The sequence below is a fragment of the Branchiostoma floridae genome, chromosome 12 (genome assembly GCF_000003815.2).
Source record: "Branchiostoma floridae strain S238N-H82 chromosome 12, Bfl_VNyyK, whole genome shotgun sequence".
NCBI lineage: Eukaryota > Metazoa > Chordata > Leptocardii > Amphioxiformes > Branchiostomatidae > Branchiostoma > Branchiostoma floridae.
The window spans coordinates 8,175,143-8,186,318 of NC_049990.1; the positions used below are offsets into that span (position 1 = coordinate 8,175,143).

General features: G+C 40.3%; 1 protein-coding gene and 1 long non-coding RNA gene across 2 annotated transcripts in view; both read left to right on the forward strand.

Annotated features, from left to right (window-relative positions):
* The window catches only part of LOC118426930 (protein IWS1 homolog), a 10,036-nt gene extending 5,914 nt beyond the window's left edge, over positions 1-4,122 (forward strand). Inside the window, exons 8-14 of the mRNA XM_035836561.1 lie at positions 797-944; positions 1,414-1,496; positions 1,706-1,757; positions 2,282-2,359; positions 2,822-2,939; positions 3,410-3,521; positions 4,065-4,122. Coding sequence (XP_035692454.1) covers positions 797-944; positions 1,414-1,496; positions 1,706-1,757; positions 2,282-2,359; positions 2,822-2,939; positions 3,410-3,521; positions 4,065-4,122 — 649 coding nt within the window. The remainder of the gene's footprint in view (positions 1-796; positions 945-1,413; positions 1,497-1,705; positions 1,758-2,281; positions 2,360-2,821; positions 2,940-3,409; positions 3,522-4,064) is intronic.
* A 637-nt stretch (positions 4,123-4,759) lies between these two features.
* Positions 4,760-9,586, forward strand: LOC118428171. The gene is made up of 2 exons (XR_004832616.1): positions 4,760-4,910; positions 7,744-9,586. It is a non-coding gene; the product is annotated as an uncharacterized LOC118428171 (long non-coding RNA).
* The last annotated feature ends 1,590 nt before the right edge of the window (positions 9,587-11,176 follow it).

Consider the following 11,176-nt stretch of genomic DNA (forward strand, 5'->3'; position numbering starts at 1 on the left):
TACCCGGTAACCAAATTTCAGGGGTGGCCAGACAACTTTCGCTTCATACCATGATTTTTGAACCCGTTTAATGACCCAAAACCTAAGTCGCACTTCCGGAACGGAAGTGTGACGTCAGTAAAGGGTCAAAGGTGCTTGGCAGTCGGTATCGGCCCCCGTCTCTGTTGAGGGAAGGTTGATGGGCTCTGATGTAGATAACCTCTTTCACTCCCCGGAGAAAGTAATCTTGTTCGGAATCAAGTATGTCCTTGTCGAAATCCTTTGACTCTTTACTGACGTCACACTTCCGTTCCGGAAGTGCGACTTAGGTTTTGGGTCATTACAACTTGAGAAGGATCAGAGGACTGATCAAAAGCTTGTTGGTAAGCGCTTTATTTTGTGTACGGATATAAAGTCTTAAAAACTGTATCATTATGTTAACTACCGTCACAGATGAACTTACATTCAAGTATAAGTCAGTGTCAGTTAGTGAAGCACTGATGATGTTTCAGAAATTTGAACCTGTAAATAACTGATTTTTGCGGTACTGTGCCATTACTGGTTAGGCGTACGTCACATTTCCAAACCGGGACCCAGGAACACAAAATATGATATAAAAGACATCAAACTACATGAGACATAAAGAAAGAGTCATGGGTATTATTTGTGTAAATTTTTGCATACACATTTCCATTTTTCATTTCCTCAAACAGCCCGGCCTGGTTTGGAAATGTGACGTTAGCCATACCAGTGTACATCCGTATTATACACATTGGATAATTTCTCTGTACTTGTAACCCACTGTTGTTGTCATTAGGGACATGGTATCAGACTTTGACATCATGCTGCAGAAGAGGAAAGCGATGAACAAGGCCAACCGCAGGAAACGTAAAGACCATGACCTGATCAACGACTGTGACGACCTCATTGTGGCGCTCATCAACAAGATGAAGGCAGCAGTTGATGTACGTTGTTCTCTTCAATAGTGTTTTTATCCAATTTCAAGATGTCTTAAAATGTCCGATCATTTCTTATAGAAAGGTCCTGCAACTATTGCAGTTACTGTCTTACTGTCTTAAAGCCATCTGAGAGTAGATTTTCACAAAAGGAAGACTGAACACAAATTGATAATTTTCAATTTTATTTAAACTTACTTATCTATCACATTTACCAATAAAGATACGCCAAGTAGTGATTACTCAAGCTACTGGATATGAGTAATTACTATTTGCCGTATCTTTCGTTAGCGACACTTATTGGATGTCTAACCATCATCGACGTACCAATAAAGATGTGTAAAGGTTTGAGCAAGAAGAAGCAATGATTATGATGTAGAGGATGACTTAAAAAGTAGTTTCAACCCTGCAAAGTAAACTCGTTAGATTTCTAACACCACGCCAGCTGATGAGCTTGTCCAATCTGTATAATTGACAGGAGGACCGGGTGTTGAACCAGAACCGACAGCCGGCCGTCAGGAAGCTGAAGATGCTGCCCAGCGTCATGCAGACTCTCAGGAAGTAAGTTCTACTGGAGAAATGTGTTAAAACAAGTCAGAACTGTCTCCAACTTAAATGTCTTTTAGTCTAATTCATTGTTTGTGAGCCTACCTTGTTAATTTTTGTTCTTAAATCTGTTATTTTGCACTTCTGAAAAAAACTCCATCAATATCATGTCAAGGGTTAAATAATGTGGCTCTAACGCTGCCATTTAATTGCTCTCTCTTTAGGAAAGATCTACAGGAAGCCATCTTGGACTGTGGTATGCTTCCAGTCATAACGGTAGGAGATTTTTCAGTACAGTTGTATCGCATCTTCTATACTTGAGACCATAGCAAAACTAGTCTTTATTTATTAGCAAACTGATGCCCATGATAAATTCTAGTCGTGTATAGATTATCAAATTATGTGTTTGATCTGTGGTGACATGTATCTTTAATTATTAGCAATCTGATGCCCATGATACATTCTAGTTGTGTATAGATTATGAAGCAAACCAGATCCTGGTGTTTGATCTGTGGTGACATCTACTAAGCTCAGTGGGGCGGGTATGTAACCTCCAGGCAGATTTACCAGTGGCATAAGATACAAAATGTAGTATCAAAGCTGGCGAGGGAGTGTAGCCAACCAAGGAGTGTCATCAGCCACTGGGCTGGCTCCCTTTGGCGGGCTATACTTCTTTGGCTGGCAATGATAGTATCTCATGCCACCGTAAATCTGCCTGAAGATTAGCGGATATGTACCATCAAGGCCCTCTTCATTCATTCCTTTATTTGAAGACCCTAACCTTTGCGTTCCTCCTCTAGGACTGGCTGTCCCCCCTCCCAGACCGCAGCCTGCCCCACCTGCACATCAGGGAGGAGATGCTGAAAATATTACAAGACGTAAGACTTTTACTAATATTGTAATAATTTATTTTTGGAAGGCTCAAAATCCTTTTTTTTCTGCATACCTGCACTGGTGCAGGTGATATTGAAAATTACCTGCACCACTCTGAATTTAGGAAGAATGGATCATACTAAAATTGGTCAGGAACAAAAGCTATTTTTTCTTGTATACTTTGTAGGAGGTACAATGCAGCTAATAACAACCTATACTATAGACACCTGCATGATAGGACATATATGTATAAAACCTAGTACATGGACCAGTGTGGGTTAGATGAAGAAATACCTGCACAGCTCCAATTTTACCTGCACTAATCTGCATATGCAGGTGGTATTTCAAGCACTGACCTGTTATCCTTCATTAGATGGCCAGGTTTTTCTTGGGTAGATCAAGAAACAGGTAACACAATATTTTGTCCTAGGTCTAATGGTTATTTGGTCCATGCCCCCTCCCCCTAGTTCCCACCGTGTAGCCAGGAGAGTCTGAAGTCCAGTGGAATTGGCCGTGCCGTCATGTACCTTTACAAACACCCCAAGGAGACCAGGAACAACAAGGAGAGGGCAGGCAAACTCATCAGTACGTACAACATCTCAGTTTTATAGAGGTTCTCTTTACAGGGGCGTATTATAGAATTTGGGCACTAAAACTGCAAATATTTTTAATTTAAAAGTGTCCACTCTGGCTGACATTTACTAGTTTTCAACATACGGAACAACAGGAACAATAGACGCTAAACCGGATAGTGCGTGAGTGTGAGTGATTCACATAAGATTTTCACATTTCCAACATTTTTGTAAATGACAGAAAAGTAAGCCGTGTGTAGTCCCCTTGTTTTTGTACTTTTTAAATTGTAGCCTACTGAAAACTCCCACTGGTTGAAAGGGCGCATATGTAAAGACATCTTCAGGACACAACAAAGAAGCATTCATATGCTGTGAACATCGGTGAAAAATGATGACCTTAAACCAAGGGTGTTATGAAGAGAAGTGAATGTGATTTTGACTGTTGAAATGTTCCCGTAATGAGATTTTCTCTTTGATTCCCAGACGAGTGGTCTCGGCCCATCTTTGGTCTGAACTCCAACTTCAAGTCCATGAGTCGAGAAGAGAGAGAGCAGAGGGACATGGAGCAGATGCCTAAGAGAAGAAGGATGAGCAGGTCGAGACTGTTCAGTAGAACTTTGTGAAGTTAGATGTTCCTTTAATATGTAATCCTAGTACCATAATACTTTTTTGTGCTAACATACACCTGCAAGTAACGATTATGTTTCGAAAAAGATCCTGGTGATACTGTTGTATCACTGTTTTTACCTCCGTAAATAGGGAGGTATTTTGGTTGGTGTATTTGTCTTTGTGTGGGTCTTCAGTCATGAAATTATTGCTGTGAAGAGCATGTAGGGCAAAAGTGGCCTAATAGGATACTTGAAGAATTGGAAGTATAGTTTGGCCCAGGTCCAATGGTGTTGTAGTTGGGAGTCAGGATGACTCGTGGCTGCCACCACGCTGTAATTTGTGATAATGAAGCTTGGAGCTTGTCACAACAAAGTTCAACCTATTGCATCAGGCTCTTGTTATTTCATGTAGCATTGAAGTGAAGGGCTTGTGTTTAGTCTTGTTATGTCTATCTGCTGTATCAAAGGATGCTACTATCAAGATCATTATGGTTTGTTCAACATTGACACAAGCTCTGTATGTTAAACAGTGCTGCAGATGAGCCCAGGAGAAGTATGGATGTGGAGATGGCACAAGCACAGGGGTGAGTCTGGGTTACTTAAATCTAGTACAGTAGAAGCCCGTTGATTGCATAACAGATTACAGCACACTTCTGTTAATTGCACGGGATCACAAAATTCCAAATCAGTGGGGTCCAGCTGGATAACTTCACATTGTTACACCACCTGGATAGTTGCACGAAATACACTGGCAATGGGGTGTGCAATGGAATGGCTTCTACTGTACTACAGTAGTAAATAGCCACTCAAATTTTATCCCACAATGTCTTTGAAACAATTCAATCACCTCAACTTGATAAGATCCAAGATTACATCCGGATGTTTTGAGTTAAACTTTCAGAAGTGTAAAATGTGTCTTTGTCTGACTCATATACAAGTTGTATAAATTGCATGTCTTTAATCCAGGGCTGTTTACAGGTTCAATTTTTTTCCGTGCCTCTCATTGTTTCTGTGCCCATGTTGTTCATTTTTGTTTTCAAATATATCATTTTAAGCTTATAAAACTACATTCTATTGATATGATACAGTTCAAACAAAGTTGGGAACGTATTTGTATTTTTGTCCATCCCAACAAGCAAGTCTCTATCCTTGGACAAAGGGAGAGGTCCTGGATACAGCCCAGCTTTCATTTTTGTTTACCTGCATGTCTAACCTTCGTGTGTTTCCCCAGCCCTGTGAAGCCAGGAGATCCAGGCTGGTGTGCCCGTGCGCGTGTTCCCATGCCGTCTAACAGGGACTATGTGGTCAGGCCCAAATGGAACACGGAGAAGGAGATGAGTGAGGACCAGGAAAGGGAACAGAAACGTAGAAACAAGGTAAACAGTTTTAGGCACATTTATCTTTCATTTAGAAAAAGAAACTACATGTACAAACCTGTGAGGTGAAGTACAGTTGTAGTTGTCTCTGTGTCCTTTGTTGTCAGTTATAACCCGTTCCCAGCTATGATGAGACCAGCCCTTGAAACTGAGACCCCATTCAAACTAGGACTTTGATCCAGGCACTGGATTTATCTGGATAATTTGATCTGCCAAATACACCTCCTCAGGTAGATTCAGCAGATCGGGGTAAATCCCCTATCGCAGCAAGATTTGAATTATTCATTCCAGGATTCACATATTGGGATTGATCTTGTACCTGTATGAATCTTGATTTCTGAATCCTGGTATGTTCGAGGTATAAAGAAAGTACAGTGGTAAACTTCATAGATGCATCATTCCACTCCTGCAAAAAGGCGATGCAGAGATAGCTGATAGTAGTCATTTCTTCTGTACATCTTTTCTGTCTTGTCCTCTTCCTTTCTTTCCCCTTCTTTGCTCTCTACTTGCTTTCTGGATTTCTTCCTCTGCTTTCTTCCTTTTCCCTTTTTCAACTTTCTCTGACTTCTTTAATTTGTTGTTATTCCCATTGTGGTGCATTTCACTTTTACTAAAGTTTTAGGAAATTTAAGACATTTGATTTATAGTGCATGTCACTTGTGTTTATTAAATGTTTCTTTTTGTGTTGTCCCCTCCCCTTCTTTGGTGGATGTTTCGGTGCCACTGTGTAGATTTCTAATAGTTTCACATCTGTGGAAATGGTAAGGTTTTCAAGGAATGATGTTTGTGCACTTTTGTATGGATCCTTCCATTCTTCTTGCCTGTTTTTTGCTTTTCCTATTTTCACTTCAAGGCTTAACATACAGTCAACCCGCACAATTTGACCACCTTTACATAAAGGCCACCTGGCCATTGTCACCACTTTTTAGTGGTGCCTTAAATAATTGTTCCCATTGACACAAGCATTAAGAATCCTGTCTATAGTGACCACCTGTCTTCATAGACCAGATTTTATTAATTCTCTGATTGGTCTTCTTGTGCAGTTTTGACTGTATTGAAGGCATGGTTTTGTCTTTGAAGTGGTTGAGAAACCTTTAGTATGAATATGTGTATTGTTCAATTCATATGCTCACAAATTGACACCCTTTTGTAGTATTTTCTGCTTCGGGGCACTTGGTCAGAGTGGTGCCTTTTACCATAGATTGTTATGTGGGTCGGTGAACAACCTTTCCACTACCATATTTTTGTTGTTCAGTCTTATTGGGGAAAGCAGCGTGGTTTGCTTTAGTGCATATGCATGAAATTAACCCATCTTCCTTTCATACATTCATCTGTTGTTTTTTTCCTACCACTGAATTGTTTAGAGTGTGGTGTGTGGTGACTTAACAACATACTGGGATTTAATAGCTGCATGTCAGACATGAGACATGTTAAACTGTCTGTCTTGTAAGATTTTTGGATGACTTGGCTATTTTGAAGGGATGCAACATTGACGTTACACCATCTTTGCAAGGATATAAGCTGAACAAAAAAAAAGTAAAAAAAAACAAGTCTTGAAAACCTATTCTCCAAAAGCTAGTATTCAGCTTCTGTTGGGATTTTTTTTACATTTTGGAATTCAAAAGTTTTTTTTTACTAAATCTTCAGAATTTCTTCCAAAGAATTTTTGTGAGTTCACATGTGTTGACAGAAAAGAACATTTTTTGTTGTTTTTAACCTCAAAAGTGTCACCTGTATTGCATCCCTGCTTAAAGCCTCGTTGTGTATTTTAACCCACACAAGAGTTCTCTCCGGTCTCCTACCAGGGTTTCACCAAGACGAAGGATGCTCGATTAGAGAAACACATGAAGACACTTCGAGAAAGAAAGGCCAAACTGAAGATCCAACGCGCTGTTGGCATCAGCATTCAGGGCAACAAGATGTCCCTTTAGTCCTTGTCTGAGTAGGAAGGTGATTTGTGAGTAATAGATACTAGTGTGATACAACAGGCCAACACAACAAAATTGTTTTGTTCAGTTTCATTCTAACACTGTTCTGAAATCTGTTTGATACATAAGTTTGAAACCACCACTTTTATTCTAAGAATTGTTTTCCTCAATTTCAATGCAAAAAGATCATTTGGTTGCATTCTCATTTTTGAGATCTGTTTGGTACGTAAGTTTGAAACTAACACTTTTGTTTTAAGAATGTTTTCCTCGATTTCAGTGTGGAAAGGTCATTCAGTTGCATTCTCATTTTTGAAATCTGTTTGGTACATAAGTTTGAAACTAACACTTTTATTCTAAGAATTGTTTCACTGAGTTTACAGCACTAAAAGAATTGTTCCTTTTCTCTGGTTTGAAGTGTTGCGTCTGTTGTAGAAGTGTATCTTTTACGTGTGCATATCAACCATCACCCTATGATTGCCTTTCAGTTTGTTGTTTACAGATGAGAGCACTTAACTTGAAAGTTTGCAGTGTTGATGCTTCCATGTTTCATTGCAAGACCTATAAAACAGGTCATGCACGTTGTATGACCATGTGTTTTGCTTGAAATATCAATGGTATGTTGATAAAAGCCCAAAAGATACCATGCAAGATTTGGCCTTTCTCAAAGTCTTTTTTGGGCCTCTAGCTCTTTTGTTGGGCCTCTTGTTAAATTTGTGAATGTGAATGTTATATATGACTGTAACATCACAGTATACTGGCATGTCAAAGACCTTCACTGTGCATGTGTGATTTTGGCAACTGTCAAGGGGAGGAGCTATATCCATGGCCCAAAAGAGAGACTTAGAGAACAAATACATTGTATGGCAGTTTTTCTTACTTTATTTTTGTCTGTTTTTAACCCCTAGGGCATAGTAGCACTGAAGGATGCCCGATTGGAAAAGCACGTGAAGACCTTCCGGGACAGGAAGCAGCGCATGAAGGCGGATCGAGCGGTCAAGATCAGTCTGGAGGGTCGTAACATGTCCTTATAGGGCAGACGGGACATTACGTTCTAATTTCATGTGTCTTGATCATGACAGAAATTTGACACCTTTGTAATGATTGTCAAAATTGATAGGACAAAGCCGTGGAAGATGAGCATATGTTATGGATTTTTGCAAAGATTTTGAATGTACAGTTTTCCTTTTTGCATATTCAGACTTTGAGATGAAATTTGTACCCTTTTTTTCTGTGAATTTTTCTTTCGCTTTATTGACACACTTGTGTTTGGATGTACCAATGTATACTCAACTTAGTACAGTGGTTTGTCAGTGGTTTATCCTTATTGTAGTGAATATAAAACTCAACAGTGCAAGCAGTACTTCAGCTGGTATTGTGTTCGTGTCATCTATATTTACAGCAGAATGTTTATACATTTGTAAGCCAGTTAAACGTCTTAACCATGAGCTGTAACATACTGATAACGCAGACTGTACAGTAAAATATACATTGTAGACTCACAAGTCAAGCTTTAGTTGACTACAATAGAGTCAGCTACACTAAATGACAAAAAGGCCAGAAAGTTGAATTTGTCCAACAATATCACTGTTAACAGTTTATAGCCCTGTACAATGATAACCTGATTGGTATGTTAGCATATTCATTGGTTTATCATACAATGATTAATCACATGGGCAGGTTGCAGAAAAAGCAGGAATTTAGAAATTTTCCTTTATCATATGTCCTTTGTTTTTTAGTGATCATCATATTGTGTTATATCATTGTGTTTGTTATGATCAGGCTGTTGTCCGATGAGCGCCATGACTTATCTCCCGAGTGGGTCACCCCCATAGAATTCCTCTGCTAATATCAGACACTGTTGGGAGTAAAACGAATTTGTCACTTTTGTTTTTGAGACGCTTGCTTTGTCAGCTCTGGTGTTCAGCTTTTAAGTGTACATGTATAATGACAAATGTGGCATCATTGTAAAGGGTGATAAATATGTTTTCCAGTGATATGTAATACTAATAATGGCACAAATGATGGATCAAATTTAACTTAAGAAACTTTTTTGTTTTGAGTGTAGATAGTTGTTTCAGAAGCATTCTTGTGTATATACATGTACCTTGCTTTCTTGAAGTCTTCAGTACATTTTGATTTTGTATTAGGAATACCTATACTAGTATTAGGAAGAGGTATTGGATGAAAAGTTGCAACAATGTGCAAAGAACTCAGAAGGTGTATACCACTACATTTGGCAGAAATTTTGTATGGGGAAAGTACATCAACATTTTCATACAGGTTCTCCTCGATCCTTCCAAGTGCAGACCTAACACTGATATAGTTGTAAGTGGTTTAATTTTGATAACTGATAGCTTGAGATACTTGCATAGTTTTTGGCACTCCTTTGTAGAATCTATGATTAAAAATGATGCTTGCAGGGTAACATTGACAAAAAAGGCTATCACAGAAAGAACAAAACGATCTGTCATATCATATCATATACAGGTTTTTTATTTGATATCATATGCACCATGTTGGACTACAGTGTACGTCTGGAAGATCTATGCCATTGCTTAGTCCAACTACTGGCATGTCGTAATCACCAGTTATTCAAAATTCAATTTTAATTACATTGATAAAAAAAGCCTGTACAGCATTTCAGCACCATGTTTGTAGCAGACTGCTGACTTACAAACCTACATGTACATGTATGTGGGTTCACTGAACCTTACATTATTAAATATCATCTCTTCAGGAAAGAGCAAAGGCTGCTGGGCGGTGTTTATTCATACAGTAGAAGCCAGTTAATTGCGCATTGGATTATCGCACGCTTTGTTAATTGCATCGAATCCCAAACTGGTGCAATCCAGCTGGATGACTTCGCTTTGTTGCACCAACTAGATAATTGCACGAAATGCACTGGCAAATGGGGTGTGCAATTACGCGGCTTCTACGGGGAGATCCAAATCACAGCATAGGGGATCTGTAACTGACGATGCCAAATTACGAAAGAAATGACCTTTGAAGGACATGTACACTTAGAAAGGGCTCACAAGCACCGGGAATGAGCCATGGTGCTGAGAAGGCAGAGCACCATTGACACAGGCCACTAAAATAATTGCGGAAACCTAGGCCTTCCTAGTGTACGGGGATCGTAGAATTCGACAAAAAAAATTGGCCAGGGGAGTCGGTCCACGCTTAGTCCCCTCCAATACTCCTCTGGTAGCAAATAAAACTCCCCTGGCAAATTATTCTCCCTATAACAGCCAGCGTAGTCAGTCGCGGTAACCTCAACAAGTACAACTACGTACAGAGAACATGACTATCACAGTAATCAGTATTCGCATCACGTCGTATGTCTACCATTGGTGCGTGGCAGCTTGTGACGCAGAGGTCGTGAACTTTTGTTTTAGCACCCGTTAATTTTTAACCTGGAATCCAGTCTCTCGCTGGCTCGGCCTACCGTACTTAGTGCAAGCTCTCCACGGGGCCACTGTGGGTCTGAGCCGCCGGGATAATTGGCCCGACCCGGTAGAATTTTCACGCGGTTGGACTTTGCCCAGGGGGGTTAATTGCCGGCCTAGCGAGAGACTGGGGAAATGGTGCTTTCTTTTTCCTCGAGATCAGATGTGAGATAAGGATTACTGCACCACGGGTGTCCCATATCGCACGGCACAATTGGCTAGGCCGGATAATTAACCCCCTGGGCTAAAGTCTAACCCCGTGAAAATACTACCGGGTGTGGCCATTTACCCCGGCGGCTGGGAGCTTCCCTGGCCCCGTAGAGAGCCTGCACTAACTACGGTATAAGGCCGAGCGAGAGACTGGATTCCAGGTTAGTTAATTTTCTGACAGCCGATACATTCCTAACCGGCATCTCGTGAAGGGTACCAACCAGGAGAAAGGAAGAAAGTAAGGTAATGATCTCCCACTTAAACATGAGAGTCAAAGCGTTATCGAATGTCTTCTGTAGGTCGGTCATGAGAGAAAGCACCAGCCAGTAGGTCAAAGAGAGATTTATTTGCCTCGGGCATTGTCGACATTGTCACGCCTAGCGCTGACAAAACATTCCCTTTCAGGCTGTCTAACAAAACAGTCTGAACTTCAGTCTGGCAGCAAATCAAATCCCCGATACGCAACGAAAGTGCATGTTCTATGTTTGCCCGAAAACGTTACCGAATGAGGGAATCACGGCAATGGGCAATGTTTTAGTCTATTGAAGTAACATGGTTAAGAAGTGACAGATTGTTTTGCCAGTTGGAGTATTAAAGATAAAGCTATTTATAGGCTGTCTGCACTTCAAATGAACCTGAAACTGAGTGGAGCTGCTCATAGACTACGTCGTATGTATACATG